The following is an 18206-nucleotide window of genomic DNA, read 5'->3' as shown; positions in this document are numbered from 1 at the left end:
ATTAAAATAAAATAGATAATATAGAAACTTATATTAAGAAATGAAAATAAAATATATAAGGTTATACTAAGAAATAAAAATAAAATATGGTATTAAAAATATATTTAAGAAATGATAGTATATAAAAATTAACAATAAAAAAATACAAATATATTATATTTACATTTTAATAATTAAAGGTAATTTTAAAAATTAATATTTTATTTTCATAAAAATATTTATAAATCAAATACTGTAATGTTATTTTCTTTGTAATAATATTATTTATAATCACATTATTTATAATCATATTACATTAGAAAACGGATCAAAAAGTTAGAGCTTGTTTGTAGGACATGGGATGTAGCTCCGAAATGTACATTGCATTGTGTAAGGCAGCTGATCGGTTTATGTCTTTCTTGGAAATGACAATCAGGCTCTCCAGAGGCTTTAGATTCCGAGAACAGCCAGCAGTAAGAGACACGTGACAGCGACTATTTTATGTTATGGGCCTTAAGCCCATTCTATAAGAGAAACGAATTCAATCACCTCCTCGGCCTTCAACCATTTGCATTTGCCTCCAGCCCTTAGCTTTCGAAACCCGACCCAACTATCAGTTCAGGCACCGCGGGTTGCAGAGGCTGTGCAGAGAAAACACGTTAGGATAAAGACGTAATGTGACGGATCCACAAAGAGTCAGACTTAATGCCTCTAATTTTGGATGTCCATGAAATAATGTTTCCTTACTAGGTTTGAACCTCACCTTCAGTTCTGCAAGTAGAACACATTAAAACTGCCAAGAAATCACAGTGCAACCCTTCCAAGCTATATTTGTTTAAAATTAAAAATTAACATTGCATCAGTGTTTGCTTCCAAGACTGAGACTGAATAAAACACACATCTGAATAAGCATTATTGAAAAGGTAATGAGGGTGCCACACTATCAAACTGACAATTACAACTACCCAATTGTTGTCCGTTATTCCTATCAAACTAAGCTTCACAAGTAGCTCCGATATTTCTCTGTTAATCAAACAGATAAAAAATCGGATTATTTTCAGGCTTGAATGGAGAGCAGAAGCGAAGAAAATAGCAGAGCGCAACTAAGACCACAATTGCATCTCTGATCAAACAGCTATTAGAGGCTTTGAAGCAAACTTGACAGAATCATAATTTTTTATTTCACCAAATTCACCATGTTCCACTGGCATTCACCTTTGAGGTGGATCCACTGTTCGAACATTTGCACCGGTCATTCCTTCAATGCGATCCTTTGTAATCTCCACAAAATGCCCCACTATTTCATGGAACTGCTTCAGCCCTGACAGTGGTAGAATAATGGAAGACCGATCGGAACCTGCAACCTGCAATTGTCGAACCATCCCATTATCAACTTAATCCATGCCTGGACCTTTTAATTCAATTTATTAAAAAAATGGAAGAAAAGAAAGAAAGATGAACAGGAGAGAGAGAATACTTCAGATATCCTCAGGAAATGTCCTCTGTTATTGCTCCCAAGATCAAAGAAAAACCTCTTCTGATCAGCTCTGATCACCTTTGAAACCCCCATGTTACCAATTTCATCTTGCGCTGGCAAATCAACTGATCTGTCTACATTCAATTCAGAAGTCGGGGCAGGCTGGCTACTGTGTCCAGATATGAAGCCAGCCCCTACATCATCTGAAAGCCCAACAAGACGTTCTGAAGGTTCAGAACTTTGCTGTTTCAGAAAACCCATATAGACAACCACAACCAGATCGACAAATTAAATAACACAATATGGAAAAATGAAGGCAGAGAAACTGGAATGGAAGGAGCATATGGATGTAGCACAAAGATACCTGATTAGGCAATATGAAAAGCCGTGATGCCTCATTGATCTCTGCCAATATGTTCCTGAACGCTGCCCACCCTTCATCCCGGGTACTTCCTGCAGGCACAATAATGGTACTGCGGTTTCTGCTGACAGATGCTTCCGATACCTTCACGAGGCAATTTTATTAGAGAAACATTTTTTGAAAATGGTGATAAGCTAACTTCTGATTTTTACTATCTTCCAAATATTCAGAGTTAATGCAAAGAATCAAAGTCAAGATATATATTATAAACGAAACAAAACACTATAACCAAGAAAAGAAATTAGAGGCACTACAATGGTCACAAACATGCACTCTTGGGAGCGCTCACAAGTATGCATGTGTATTCATGTGTTTAAATGCTTGTCTATGTTCTAGCATTATTCCAAAGAAAATACAATAACTGCAGATCTTACCAAATTCCAAAAGGAATTTATGAGAATGATTTCATTGCTCTTCAGTTCAAATTTCTTCTATCTTTTGTTACTTTGCAGGATTTTTTTTCTTTTCTTTTTTTTTTTTTGGTGTGTGTGCCAGAACTTTTGAATGTTCAAATTTAGAAAACCATGTTACTGCAACTCTTCACTTTCCTTGAATTACATGTGTCTGACACATATATGATAGACATGGATATGGAGGCGGACCCTCTAAATACAAGAAAAAACTTAGAAAAAATTGAACGTTCCCCTATCAGACATACAACCATATCAGACACTTATCCCCCAAGTCTGAGTAACATAGCAGAAACAGCCTGTGCAAAGCAAGACTAAGGCTGTTCTCATTTTTTCTGTTGTGAAGCATTTAGAAAGATACATATAAAATTGATTTCTGCATTTCTTTCCATTTATATAAGAATCGAGAAGATTTACCTATCGGAAACTATTTACAGCAAAGTGATATTCAATAACAATCTAGCACAATAACCCTGTCTAATAAACAATATAAACTGCTGATCTCAACTTGGATGAACTTTACCAAGACTCAACCTGCACATTCACTTAAACACAATCATAATTAACTCCATTTTCCTACGATTGGCATTTCCCCACTCATTGACCAGATAAAAGGTTAATAAGATTACCAGAAATTTCTACTCACAAACTGTAAGTACATACTTGACATTTTCTTAATCCATGTTATTTTATTTTTAAATTTCTTTCCTTTGCGGAGGCAATTCAAAGATAAGCACTAAAGATATATTTCTTTTCAGCGAAGGTCATTAAAGCTATACTCAAACTTTTTCTAACCCTCTCATGGGAAGTTCTCACAGATGAGCATCATAGAATCTCAACACTCCAGCAAGTTTCCCATAAAAGGTGGTAAATACACCTTGCAAGGTAAGGAATCAGGGACATGTTGCACAGCTATTAAAAGTGGATAATCTTGCCATGCAATTTGGAAACATGATGTCTGTTGACTTTTTCAAGACACCTAGAAACCTAGATGTAAAACAATTTTTGCTATATGATCATAGTCATTGGATTCATTTTATCAAAACTTTTATCATATAGAATCTAAATTTCTTGTTTTGAATTGCTTCCATGGCATTATTTGCCGAATTGTGGTATCAAATGGGCGTTAATTCTTTAGGAGTTTTTAGATTATAGTTTTTGGCATAGAAATAAGCATATTGAAAGGGTGCCGGGGGGCCGGGGATGGGGGCGTGTGAACCATTGTTCATCATTTTCAGAATTTATAAAAATACGATGCTTAACCTTTGTGTTTTCACAAGTTGATAAGTCATGTAAATAGCCTCTTTACTTTCATTCAGCAACAGTTAGTATCAAAATGAGTACAAGGGCATTTACCAAATGCTACGTTGATCACAAATTTCTGATCCAGTAGAAGATTCTTAAAATTAATTGCATTCTACAATTTTGAAGACTTAGTAGAATAATTATTATAGTATAAGGCTCAACAAGGTAAGAGAAAATTCATTCTTAAACCAGATTCAGAAGATTGTTGGCTATCAAATATTTCTTGTCACTATGAAAAAATATTGTTCATACTAGAGAAGATGAATAATGCTTACTTTTAAACTTATCTAAGGATCAAAACATAATTTATATTCAAGGTAGGAGAACAGAAAAGCTGCTTTAAGTTCAAATTAAGATTGGCAGAAAAAAATAAGCAAAGTATTATTTGCCATCAACCAGTCAATTACACATCGTAGCAAAAGTTGCTTTTCAAGCAGAGGAAGAAAGAAAGGAAGAACAATTATGACAAAATCCAATAGACGTGAAGGGAAAACATTGATTGTAAAACATATTCAACAGTCCCCAAAATTGATTGCTTACCTATCATTTAAAAAGTTATTTCTCAAGCCATGGAAGCAAAAAGGAAAAGTTCATAAGAAAAGAAGAAATTTGTGGAGGATTGAGAAGATTGAAACTGTGCAATCTTGAGAAGCATTCTTTGGAAGAAAGTTGCAAGTATTGATTTATCCAGCTGAAGAGATCACAAATTCAACCTGACAACTCAAAAGACTAGTTTCTATAAAAAGAAGGATCTACATACGCCACCTTAGATTATTCAATCAAAACCATTGCAAACTGAAAGCATTTGTAAAGGACAAACTTTGATCAAAACCTCTGAATGCATATCATAAGAACTCAAATTTGAGAAACATTTATTTTTTTGAGCGTGATGCCACTGGAACAATTTGGGAAGCTTCTTTGTTGCTACAAAAATAAAAGGAATACCTCTTGGTAACATTAATAATTTATTTTAAACTGCTATTTAAAACTCTATCCTTACAAATATGATACAGTGTTAAACTTTTGCTGCCTGGCATTTGTGGAAGTAGAGGAATGACAACTTTCAAGAAGAAATTTTTAATGAAGCTGCTTTCATCAAAACGATTAAAAACTGTTGTATCAACTTTTGAATTTTATATTCTTGTTAGAATACAGTACTTACTGCACATACATAAGCTCAGTTTCTTGTTTTAGTGCTGTAAGAGGTATTCTTTTCACTTTGTTGGGGATAAGATTTTACTTACTTACCAAAAAGAAACCATAGAATAAGTTTTTCTTTTTTTTTTTTCTGTGTGTGCAAAACAATTGAATAGGTTTTAATAGCAAAACTTTGTATGTTTTTATTTCTTCTATATTTAAATCCGAGTTATCTTTTCTTTTACTTCTAAAGTGTAATTAAGGTATTAGTAGGATGCTACATGGTTTAGAAATATTTTAGAAGCAATTTTACTTGAAGAGTAAGTTTATGGTAGAATATTAGGGGCATTTGTAGACAGAAACCAATGCACCAAATATTTCTTCTTTGTGTTTTATAACAAACTATCATGAACTGGGTATTTCCTCAGTAAGCTCAACCAGAAATTATATCATATGCAAGATTTAAGAGATGAGTTTATTTTTATCTAGAAACAATGAACTTTTACCAATTCCTTGGGTGGCCATTACCATAGGAGAAAGAAACAAAACTGCTGTTAGAGCAACCTAGACTCTATAATAGAGAAACAAAAGTCACTGCCAAGATTGAGGCTTCTACAACCTTTTCCACCCTACCTCTCCCATAGCAAGTCCTAACTTCCTCCACTGCACTTTCTTTCCTTCTCTACACCATTAACCCTTTTCAATCTCTTTTTGCAATTGATCCCTCCCTTCCAATCAAAATACCTTTTCCTCCTACCCTTGCATCAACATTTCTTTCAACTAAATTAGCCTGATTGTTCATCAGACTGATGTTTCTTTCTGATGGAATTCATGCCTTTAAATGAAAGAAGTAGCCCAGCACTAGGAGAGAGAAACCCAAAAACAGAGAAGCTTCCTATGTCCTCTGTTTTTATGAAGAAGAAGAAATAGCAGTTATCCCTTTGATTCAAAGAATACCCCTTCCATGGCTGCCCGTCTCTATTTTGTTTGACATTTGAACTCTTTCTTGCATTCCTTGCAAGATCAGTAGGTTCTTCCTTCGAATTTCTTTGCAGTCATTTTAGTTTTTTTTTTTTTTTAAACCAGTTTTGATATCTTAGGATAAAGGAAAGGAACTTGCATCAGGGGTTGTTTGATGGCATGTGAATCCACCTGTTCATCTATTAATATGTCAAGTTTGGAAATCAACAAAGCTTGGGTCTGTCCAAGTCTGTGTTTTATTGGTAATAGGTTCAGCCTCTGACCTGTCTCCTTTATCAGTAAATACGTGTAACAGCAACCTGTTTTGGCTTAAAAAAACTGAGATTTGTGGTTGGTTTTTGTAGAAATTTTCTTATGAAGCTGGGGCTTAAGAAAGAATTCCTCTCAAGAAAAGGGCAATCATCAAATAACAACACATAATGTGGGAAAATAATATTTTAAAAAATAACAGGAAAAAAGAGGCGTGAGAAAATTCTCGAGCAATAGTTTAATGATGACTATGAGAAGTTGACATCATGGCAAGTTAGATGAAGATGAAGGTCAATTCGAAGAGAAAGCCAGAGATTTATTGTTATCCTTGGTATGAAATTAGACATGTGAAGACATTTCTGCTTTTGAAGAATCTTGCAGATAGTAAGATGAAATGGGGAGAATCAATGTTTTTCCACCCTTATTGTGCTCCAAGTTGTTATTGAGATGTCCCTTACTAAAACTCATAAAGTCAAGAAGGCAAAAGTTAACTTGACTCCACTGACGCACTCAATTTGCCCAAAACTCTACTTAAGCAATCCAAATTTACTACAGAGATCAATAACACCAAACCTGATATGTCTCAAAACAACCTAGCCTAGATATGAACACAGTTAGTATCTACAGGCTAAGTAACAGGAAAAAGTTAAGCCCAAACCAAAGACCTAGTCTAACCCAATCTAACCCTAAAAGAATAGACTCAAAGGCAACAGCCTGAACTTTATCAACCTAAAACCTCAAATGGACTAAGAAGTCAAAACTAGAAATGCCTAAATCCAAACCTAACCCAACCCATCCAATTGCAACCTCTAATTGAAGGTAAAGATAGCAGAGTTTATAAGAAATAAAAGTTGGAAGGGAAAATTTTAATTTTTAAGCAAGAATCAACAAAGTACAAGATGATTAAAGATGCAAGGTTCAAGCAGCCACAGCTTCTTTTTTTTTTTTTCTCGTTTATTTGCCATCATGCAGCCACAGTACTGCAACGAAACTACATACAAAAATCAGGAAGTTAGGAACTAGATATTTGGAGCTTTAACACAGTATTGTGTTGCTCTGAATAAGATCATCAATGCTAGCAAGAAAGGCTCAGACAATCATGCACAAAAGTTCAGGCTTTGTAGACAAGATATATTTAATTTGAGAAGCTAATATCATTCTTATGAAAGAAAAATCCTGAGTTGCAACAAACGTTTCACTTGAAAGTATGGAAAAGAAGCTGATCAAAGGTTCAAGCAGCCACATGTACCATGAAGTGAATAAAAACCAAAATCATGGTGCTGGAAACAAGTGTTTTGGAGCTTCAAGGCAACATTATGGTTGCTTGGGAATAAAATCATCAATTCATGCCAGAAGGCTGACAGAATCAAACACAACATTTCAGGCTTCAAAGACAACAAATATTGAATTGGAAGAGCTGATATCATTCTCATAAAGATAAATTTGGAGTTACAACAAACCATTGAATTGAAGGTATGGAAAAAAAGCTTCATTTATTGGAAGAGCTGATATCATTCTCATAAAGATAAATTTGGAGTTACAACAAACCATTGAATTGAAGGTATGGAAAAAAAGCTTCATTAACAAGAAAAAATGTAGCTCTCATGCAAAGAGAATTCATCAATTTCATTGTTTCAAGGAGTGCTAAATAGACTCATCTCAGGTAAAAGGTTTCCACTTTAAAACTTATCAATGAAAATGTGTACTCATGAGTCCAGTTCAAACATGAAAAAAGTTTCCAGAGTCTGCTCTCAACGTGTTGGAGATGTACATTTAAAAGCTATGTGCATATTTCCTTCACAAGCTGCTTTCGGGAAGTCATTCTAATCAAGTGAAATTTCCTTCTATGATTTTGTACTTCTCCAGCATGGGTAAGTCCAGCAAGTTCATATTCATCTATTTGCTTATCTAGCAGAGAAGAACAGCAAATTGAAATTTTTTAAGAAAGCATGGTCACAATTAGTCTTCAACTTAATCATGGGTGACCTTCAATCACTGAAGAAGAAACCATTGCGGCAATGACCACAGTTGATGAAAGACAACATTTATCATTGACCAGTCTTGATTCTAATAAGGATGGGGCTCATGATAACCGCAATGGTTCAACATTTACAATAGCTAGTTCAAGAACAATACAAAAGGGGTCTAGCATTCAAAGTGCTATCAAGCTAAGGCTTAGGTCTAATAACATCATAGCTAAGAATGCCATTCTCCAATTCAAGAAGAGATCCAAGAGCCAAAACGATTCTACTAAAAGTCAACCTCATATATATGAAAGAGAACATTGGTGCACAAATTAGGCCCTATGGGACAATCTTAACATCAAAAGAGAAAACAACAATAAACGGCAGTTGTGGGACAAGGAAAGTGAATCAAGGAAAAATTTAGAATGATTGCCTGGTAATATCACCAACATGAAACAAGATTTCTTCATGACCTGAAGTTTATCTTTCTTCCAGTTATTTGGTTTCTGTAACTTCTGTCCTCATAGTTTACTATATTAAAATCGCGTTTCGGAATTTGCTTAGAGCGAAGGGAAATTAAATATAATAAGAGGTGGTTGAGTGAATGTAGTAATGAGAGTGTACCTTCAAGAAACGACCCCTGCGGTTCTCGCCAATGTCAAAGTAAAAGACTTTAGTGTCGAGCTGCAATTCCTTGCTGAAGAGGTCGTGGTCGTCGGAGTTGACGTAGTAATTGAAAAGATCGAGGAACCAGGAGATGCCAGAGGAAGGGACGATGATGGTGGACCTGGTAGCGGATGTCTTTTCGGAGATTTTTAGATAACGCCCGCGCGGGTTCTCCTTGAGATCGAAGTAGAACAGCTTGTGTTCTACCTGAAGTGTCTTGCAAACCAGCTCCACGTCGTTTCCTCCTCTTTCTCCTCCTCCTCCTCCTCCTCCACCTCCACCTCCTCTGTCTGCTCCGCTGCTGCCTCCTCCTCCTCCCCCTCCTCCAGAATTCCCTTCCATTTTCCTTTCTTTATTAATTTTTTTTTGGTTATTTACCTGAAAAATATAAGCCTAGCAATAGCCCCCAATGTGGGACTAACTTACTCCACCTAACAAATAACAAATACTAGGAAACGGCAAAACGAGAAAGCCTGGACTTAGATCTGAGTCCTGATGGACATTGGATGGACAACTGAACAATTAAAACAGAATCTTAATTAGATGTTTTTTAAAAGTACCAGTAATTAATAATTAATTGCTAGTAGCAACGATTTAAATTGTTAGGGTTCGGACTTTGGAGCTGAAGCTTTGGAGGAGGGATGACGATATGATATCATCATATTATTATTTGATGGGGAAATTTGACCCTCGATTTGTATACTTACTTACATGTCCTGCCTTATTATAGTAAGCAATACTTACTCGTAGTAATAAGAGAAAGCCTATGTCTTTATATTTACTGCTCGCGGCTTTTGTTCTTTCCGTTATCAATTCAGCACATCGCATTGACCAACTCAGTGTTTCCTCATCACATTGACATTGCCCTCTGGGCTTCCTCCTACCAACAACGAACTCAAATTACCTGCTGCCCCTAAAACCAAGTCAACGACCCACCAAAAAGGCAAAAGCCCTTTTTGATGCTTCTTCTTATCTATTTTCAATCATAAAAAAGATTGGACATGGAGTCTCACGTGGGTTGCACATACCAACTTACTTTATGTATTTTCTTAAAATTTTCTATTTTAAGTTATATAAATACATATACATTAACATCACGAATTTTGTAATTTTGTAATTGTTAGAAGATCAATTTTCACTCTATTCATATTTAATTTAATAACTCAGTCATCCAAAAATATAACTCGATTTATTTTTTTTATTTATGAATAAAATTATGTGTATAATTTAAAAGTATGATGATAATTAATGTCTTTTTACATTGAAAAACTATTTTAGCAACATCCATACATTTTGCAATTTGCACTTAATTAAATTACAGGTAACATGATAAATTAGATGAAGATAGTACTTCTAAACTTAATTGAAAGAGCTACAATGTAACACTCTCGATTTTGATGTAGATTATGAGATATGAAGCCTATATTATAACACTTAAGCAATTTTTATGAAAAATGATTAATGAATCTTAAAGTTTGAGGTTTAGACTAAATTTGATCATGTGCTTGAGGATAAATGTATGAGAATTTTGAGTTATAATAACTGTTTGAGGTATGATTTGAATAGAGAATGATTTAGAGTGTTAAAATTTGAAATTTTTTTGAAAGTTGGAGTGTTGAAAATGTCCATATAGGGGGAAAATGTATGGATACGATCACTAATGTATCGACACATTCTTGGCAAGAAAAATAATATGAGGCAATTTGAGAATTTTCTATCCATACATTCAAGAATTGATTGATAGATTTGAATTAGGATGAACATCTATCGATGCATTATCCAAATGTATCGTTAGATTTGAAGCAGGAGATATTCTATGGGAAAAGTATTAATAGATTTTCAAATCTATTGATAAATTTCGAACAAAGAGCATTTTGTTTGAAATCTATCGATACATTGCCTTATGTATTAATTGATTTCAGGGGAAATCATGCAAATGTATTGATACATTCACCAATCTATCGATACATACTTGGGCATTATAAAATAAAAAGAGCCTAAGGCATATTCCATTTGTTTTAAAACAAAATAAAACCCTTCCCCTTCTCTACCCACTAAAAACCATAAGCTCTAATATGATTTTTGGGCTCAATTGAAGTGAACAATTGGAGCTTGAGAAATCACTCTAAAGGTAAAATTAAGCATTTCTACTAATTGATTTTCGATTTAATTGGTTTATGACTTTGAAACCTATTTGTTCCAACTGTTGTGATTTTTCCCTTGATTTTGCTAAAGATTTGGAGTTTAGATTTGGGTAACCCAGCATTTAAGGTAAGGATTTAAGCTTTTGAACTTAAGTTTTGAAACCTAGGTTTTATAACTATGAGTAGTTAGATTAAAGTCTAGTTGAAAAACTAAAAATTTTTGAAAGCTAAGAAATAACTTTCGTTTTGATTTGTTAAGGGGAAAATAAAGCTATTGACACATTGGTAAGCTAGAGAATGGTTGGAGGCTGGAAAGTTAAGCTTGGTTGTGGGAGTGCCTTCGACTGTCATTGTGAACAGGTTTAGTTATGCAAATAAAAGCATTGTTATTGCATGACCATGGTACTTGAATGATGTATGTATGCTATTGGAGTAGGATCTTAGTGAATTAATGTGATTGTGTAAAGCATGGATTTCAAAAATTTCTTTTTTAAAGGAAGCAAGCAATCCAATTGCATAAGCGAAAACACACATTATTATTATTACAAATAACATAATCACATCCAAAGAAATAAGAATCTATTAAGTAAGAAAAATCATACCTTTTATCTTGAGATTCTTATTTTTGGACACCACCACGCCAATAAATGATTTCTCGACCAAACAAGTTTACTACTTATTCTTCAAGAATACTTTCAACTTGAACCTTGAGTGGACAAAGTGTGGAATGGAAGACTACAAGATGGCAACCAAGTTTGTCTCTCTTTTCTTTGGAAAAACTTGAAAGAGGAGAAGAGAATGAGTCGTTGAAACTTTTTTAAGAAAAAGTACGTTCTCTTATTTTACTTCCAATCTTTTCTTTTTTTATTAAAACTTTTGTTTCAAAGGTTTAATCAAAATGAAATACTTTTGAATCAATCTTGACCATTCATTCAGAGTTATGGAAGCATCAAATATGCTCTATAATTATAAAAATTAAAATTAAGGAATAAATCGTTTAATTTTTTAATTATCAGTTAGAGTTCTTAATAAAATTAAACTCCTTATTGAATAATAACTCTTATTTTATTATTATCTATTTTTATTTTTAAAAAAATTAATAATAAATAAAAGAGTAATAGTCAAACATGAAGTCTTCTATTATCAACATGGATGTCTAGATTCATTTTGCAAGAATCATCCTAAAATTATCTTAATTTAAGACAGCTCTTGTCTGTAATTAAGTCAAAAATATATTATCTTGTCTAAATTGAGACAAATATGTTTTCTTGTCTAGATTAAGACAAAAAATATTTTTCTTGTCTTAAATTAAGACAAACATATTTTTTTGTCTAAATTAAGACTAAACATGTTTTCTTGTCTAAATTAAGACAAACATGTGAAAGTTGACATTTTCTTATATAATTTAATTAATTAAATTAAAACATGCATTCTAACTTAAACAAGTTGAATTTTACGAAGCTAAGTAGGGAATCTATTTGGACAGATATTCCAAGCTCCAATAAACTTAGAATTGTTCTTAATCTCATTAAAAATAATTCAAGCTTATTAACCATAAAATTATTCCACCATAGATTGATGGTTGCACTCTTGGATTAACTATAATTACAAGAAACAATTCACACTTGATAGTAATTATTAGTTGTCTAATTGCAAACCTTATATTGTGAACCCTCATAACCATCAAATGACAAAAAGTGAAATTATCGTTTCACCCATATGTTAATTTTATCCCCTAGCCTCAAATTTCATCCAATTAGTGATTCAACACTCTAGATCTAATTGTTTGAATATCCAGATTTGATGAGTAGCTAATTCATCAATCCATTAGGCCTAGATTAATCACCAATCTTCTTGAAATTATTAGAAGTGATGTTAATGCTATGAGCTCCATTATTTGGATATATGTTCCTAGATGTTCATCTCGATTATAATCTCAAAATACAAAGTCTAGATCAACCCTTTATGATGATCATGCTCATGGTAAAACAAAGATTATAAGGAGATTAAACACAAGTCCACTATCTATTAGGATTTTGATTCTACTATAAGCAAATGCATAAGTGTGAGATCAAGATTTACGTAATGGTAAAACTTAAATTTGATTCTCACATGATTTCAATTCATGTTCTAGTGTCATTTCTCGAAATCGACCATTTTAATGATTTAAGACTCATCATTCCCTTGAAATGAATTGCAATCATTTCATTGGAAGTAATCTAGACACTACAGCCTTAACATAATAAAGTGACCAGTATTATTATGTAATTGTGTATAATTTTTAGATTTAATTAAAATACATGTCTCCTATGTATAACTTTCATACAAATGCATTTTAATATCTCAATAGAATCTTGGTATCTAAATAACTAGACAATGAATGCTTACTTAAACAAACTCTTCGTCTTATTATCAAAATGTACTTTCATTATAAATAAATTTACTGAAATTAAGCATGAGAATATACTTATTTTCCAAGACACCATATTCTCAAAATTCCTAACATATGCCTAAAGGAATATGCCTAGGCTAGTAAACTCTTTATGTGTGTGTGTGTGTATGTTACATGTGATATGTATACATGCCTTAGTGCAAGCCACATTGTGGCATATGTTAGAGCCTAGACTAAAGGTCTAGTGAACGTGATGAATGTCTAGGAGTAGTTTACTCAAGACTATTAACCCCTCGGAAGATTATGAGTATTTGATGCCTTGGAAGATTAAGGACACATAGAACAATATTGAGCTAATTAGTGTTCGAAGCACATTAAGTGTGATATTTGATGTGAATGTCATATATATGTGATATCAAAGGCATGATGGCCTTATTTGTGGATTTGTACTCTGTTCGTCGATGAGAATTTTGGACATCGATTTGATTTGAGGTTGAATGGAGTCTTATTCCTTATGACTATGTTATATGCCTACAGGGATGGTGGTAAACAGGGACAGTGGAATTAGTCCTGTTTGTGATTCCTGCCTATAGTGTTTTGATGCCATCCATCGAGTAGCTCCAAATGATGATTTTGATTCTCCGTAAGTTGCTTCAACATTGAGCATGATTTGTTCTCTACTAGATGTTTCAACTTTGAGCATGATCTGACCCTTCGCTCAATTTTTTGGCACCTGCATGATTTGATGCTTCATTAACGGCTTAGCCCTGAGCACAATTGGGCTTTGTTAGCTGGCCACCACACGTGATTTCATTATATATAGGGAGGACCACTCTATGATTATGATTTGAACTATGATTGATGATATAGCCTCAAATAGGTAAAGGTGAGTTTGAATTTGATATGATGCTTTGGTAATTATGGTGTGCCAATGGAGATTAACTTTGTAGTGGTTTTAAGGGTAAGCCTAATTTGTTATGCATTATTTGTGGAGGCATAGTGGAACATGTGTGATTTGTGAGTTTAGTCGAATGATTATCAAGGATGAATGATATGCCCTAAAATTTTTGAGATGTTTGTTAGAATACTTTGTTTTGTGTTGAAAATGCAATATATATATATATATGTATGTATGTTTATCAGCACTATTGTGCTTGAAATATCTACACCCCGTCATTGAGTTTTAGATGGCTCACCCATTTGTTGTACCATGTGCAAATAAATTGACCACTAGACAATGTATCGCAAGTGTCGTCTTTTAGGCAGACAATTTTAGCATCTGGTAAGTTTCCCATTTGATGGGTCCACTCCACTGAGTTTGTGATGTATTAGCTTCCACCTTCGGATTTTAGTTTCCTATCCATATGTACTTGGGATATGTGTTGGCATAATGTTGCCATTTAAATCTGTCTAAGGGATGTGCGATACGAACCCATTATGTTAGCCATTGTATGGCCTGTGTAAACGTTCAAAAAAAAAATTGTATGAACTATGTCTTAAAGGGCAAGTCATATGTATTTGGATTTAAATTATATTATGAATATATTTAATGTGAAAACCCTTGGCCAATTGTGTGTAAGATGTCTTTCAAAACCTTTATGTAGCTTGGCATGTTTTATAAGGCTTCAACAAAAAGGATATTAATATGAAGCTTTTGAAATACATCAAGAGTTTTTTAGAATTATTTGTCAGATTTTTCTTTTTGAAAATGTTAAGGAAAAGGTGGTGGGGTGGTTACTGTAACACCCCTTGCCCTCGTATAGAAGTCAATGAGACTTTATCGATAAGACAAAGGGTCAATTGACGCTAATTTAAATGCCAAAAAGTGGTGACATATGGAAGAAATATTTTGAAATAAAATATTCTATAGGTGAGAAAATAATATTAAAATAATAATAAAATAATATTATTTTTATCGAATATGAATTAGCTAGTTAAAAGGTGATTTGGAAGTGAATCGAGACGAAGTGAGACACTTTGGGACTCGAAGAGGCAAGTGAAGAATTTTGAAATAAAATAATATTAAAATATTAATATTTTATCTGTTATTGAAATTAGCCATGAAGGAGGACTATATGGCTAGTCTGAGTGGAGGAGAAGAAGTAAGAAAGAATTTCAAAGAAAAATGATAGTACTGGGGCCTGCGTGACTTCATTAAATAAGCAAGAGAGGGTAAGTATATATTTAAATATTATGGTGACACCTTAGTGAAGTATGAATCTGATATTTTATTTGTACAAGTGTAAATGAAGAAAAATAGAAGGAAATTGGAGTTAAAGGAATGATGGGTGGACCTAATTAAAAAAATGAAAAGTTTGAAAGGTCAAATGGTAAATAAGAAGAAATTTAAGGACTTATTTGCAATTTCATCATTTTAAATTAATTGTAAATTAACTAACCAAGAAAAATTAGATTATGTGGGAGGATGAAATATGCATGAACCAAATACTATTACATGCAAAGATATGCATGTAAGGATGTTCTTGTAGTGGGGAACATGTGGGACCTTTTCATGTGACAAATAAAAAGAAAAGAGACAAATGCACAAGGTGAAATAGGCATGTGATTTTACTAATTGAAGAAAGCATAGAGAATTTTTGCATGGAGGACACTTGGTGGCAATGTTGGACTAAAAGAAAGGAAATATATATGCATGTCATGTTATTGGCTAAATGGGAGGCCAAATGAGAAATAATGTGGGAGAATGCATGAAAGGCTATTGGATATAAGTAAGGTGGATGAAATGGAAATACATTAAGAATGCATGAAGATAGATTAAAGAATGGATGAATAATGGAAGTAGATATTTAATCAATTAAAAGAGATGGAAATTGGATGTATGAAATCTTATAGGTTGGCAAGGTGGTCAAATAGAATAAAAAGGCAAATGTGTGCATGCAATTTGATTGGCTAAGTGGGTAGCCAAATAAATAGTAAAATTTTAAAAAGGAAAAGAAGAGGAAATTAGTCTTACAAGGTTTCACCTGAGGAGAAAAGCAAAGAGTGGAAGAAAGAAAGAAAGTGGGGAAGGCTCAAGTTTGTGAGGATTCAAAGAAGCTGTGGGTTTCTTGCTCTTCTTTGTTGAGTTTAGCATTTCATGACCTAAACAAGAATCTTCAACATGCAAGAGAGGAACCGTAGAGCTTGAGGAAAGAGGAAAGTTTGGTTCCAAAGTTTCGAAAGAAACAAGGCAAAGAAAAGCTTGATTGGAAAGGATTTAGTGACATACAAGCCATTGAACTCCTAGATGCATGATGGATTCAATTGAAAGAGAAAAGGTAAGCATAGTATTGTGTTTTAAGGCCTACGGTTGGTAGAATTGTTAAGCAAATAGTTTGTGAATAATGTTGGTAGCTTGGTGATTGAAACTTGGAAGAATATTGGAGTGCATGCGAGGCTTACGTAACCTTAAAGGTAAAAACGTATAATGCTTAAAGTATGGTCAAAAGATTTTGAGAAAATGGCTATTGTTGTGTTGATTGAAAGTTTGAAAGACACATTGCAACGAAGCATGATTATTGGAGAATTTAAAAATGCATGAGCTAGTTAAAAATGTTAAAGTTGTTTGCTATGTTGTTTGGAAGAAATAAGGATGAATTATATTGATGGAAGATTGGGAAACAAAGCATTGAAAGTTAAATAGACGAATTATGCATGCAAGCTTAGAAATAATTGAGTGAAATTGGATTGATTGCTACTGCCATATATGTGGTTAATGCTATGACAATATAAGATGGATTATGATGAATGTTGCTTGGAAAGGTTGAAATGGGCACTTAATGTTATAAATAAGTTACCGGTACATGTAATATAGAAAATTATACATGTAAAGGATATGAATTCCTTTAGTAAAAATACGTAAATATACATATGAATATCAAAAGGCTAATTGAGAAAGAATGGTGATTTTAGCATGATTTGAGTTATTAAAATGATGATTAATGTTTGAATGAGAAAAAGAATGGAATAGGATATAAACCCTTTAAGCAAACATGGGTAGCAAATGTAAGACAAATGAATTGTAATGTTACCAAAAGTATTTTGGAACTGATTGTTGCTAGGACTAAGTGAAAGATATTTGCCCAAGACATAATTCAGAAAACAGATGATCGACAAGTCATCTTGATGAATTGAGGACATATAGATTTTAATTTGGTAAAGTAATATCTCGCCAAGAAAGGTGAGTACGGGATGTCAATTTTAAAAGATTCTATACTATATCAAAGTATATGTATAATATTATTCAATGCATTTGTGGAAAGTATGAGTTGCTGAAAAATGATAAGTGATTTGAGTATATGGTTTGGAATGATTCATACACTGCTTTTGTGAAAAGCATAAGCTGGTAGAAACAATAGGCATTTATGAATGCAAATTGCGTTTGAAGGTGTTTTGTGTATACTATATATATATATATATATGATATATGTAAAATGTTTTAGAAACTAGGAAACAAGCCCTTTTCCAATGTTTTGCATCCAAATCATGCATTGTATCTTTATGTGATGTGCATAGTTAATTGCACTTGATAAATGGCTTAAATGCAAATTCTTGTGAGTCGATTTTAGTCTGAACTTAATGCAAATGTTTCCACCATGCATTTTAATGTGAAAAACAACTTTAAAAAGTTGCCTCACCTTGTTTTCAAATGATTTAAAGAAAACTCTTGAAAACCTTGATTTGGTTTTGAAAATGGTTTTAACAAACCGAGAGCATCGAGAGTAGGTCGAATGTCACATCGAGATAGTGTGACCCTTGTGCACAAATGGGCTTTAGCTAAAGAACCTTTTGGGTAGCCAACAGGCTGTTAGACTTGACTTGGCCATGGTTTGTGATTATGTGTGGCAAGGCCACTGGTTGTTATACATGGCTAGACCACGAGTTGATATACATGGTTGTGACCACATGATTTCTCCAATGTCGGCCAACATCGTCGAGACTGCCATGGTTGTGGGAATTAAGTGAAATGGGACTTTCTGGATGTTATTATGTGGAAGAAGGTCCATGGGTTGATTATCTATGATTACCTACTCAAGAGTCTCGAGAGTTTTTAGATTCATACTCTTTCGCATGGTGGAAAG

The 18206-nt window shown here is 33.4% G+C and overlaps 1 protein-coding gene across 1 annotated transcript; it reads right to left on the bottom strand.

Moving 5' to 3' along the window:
• Nucleotides 1-773: 773 nt before the first annotated feature.
• Nucleotides 774-9267, bottom strand: LOC110412852 (purin-rich alpha 1). The gene is made up of 4 exons (XM_021423493.2): nucleotides 8548-9267; nucleotides 1821-1961; nucleotides 1457-1699; nucleotides 774-1343 (listed from the first exon to the last, which is right to left on the bottom strand). Exons 1-4 carry the CDS (start codon nucleotides 8929-8931, stop codon nucleotides 1191-1193), a joined length of 921 nt encoding a protein of 306 aa, XP_021279168.1. The 5' UTR covers nucleotides 8932-9267; the 3' UTR covers nucleotides 774-1190.
• Between the last annotated feature and the right edge of the window lie 8939 nt (nucleotides 9268-18206).

Source organism: Theobroma umbraticum, unplaced genomic scaffold, assembly GCF_002168275.2.
Source record: "Theobroma umbraticum cultivar Fairchild unplaced genomic scaffold, ASM216827v3 scaffold_95.0, whole genome shotgun sequence".
In the NCBI taxonomy this organism is placed as follows: Eukaryota; Viridiplantae; Streptophyta; class Magnoliopsida; order Malvales; family Malvaceae; genus Theobroma; species Theobroma umbraticum.
This window is presented reverse-complemented; position numbering and strand designations above follow the sequence as displayed.

What these genes read in the sequence shown, in the direction of transcription:
- LOC110412852 (XM_021423493.2), bottom strand. Translation starts at nt 8,931, where the DNA reads ATGGAAGGGAATTCTGGAGGAGGGGGAGGAGGAGGAGGCAGCAGCGGA. An exon ending in GCAGGGGTCGTTTCTTGAAG is followed by an intron (nt 1,962 to 8,547) that starts GTACACTCTCAT and finishes TGCCTCGTGAAG; the next exon opens with GTATCGGAAGCATCTGTCAG. An exon ending in TTTTCATATTGCCTAATCAG is followed by an intron (nt 1,700 to 1,820) that starts GTATCTTTGTGC and finishes TTTCTGAAACAG; the next exon opens with CAAAGTTCTGAACCTTCAGA.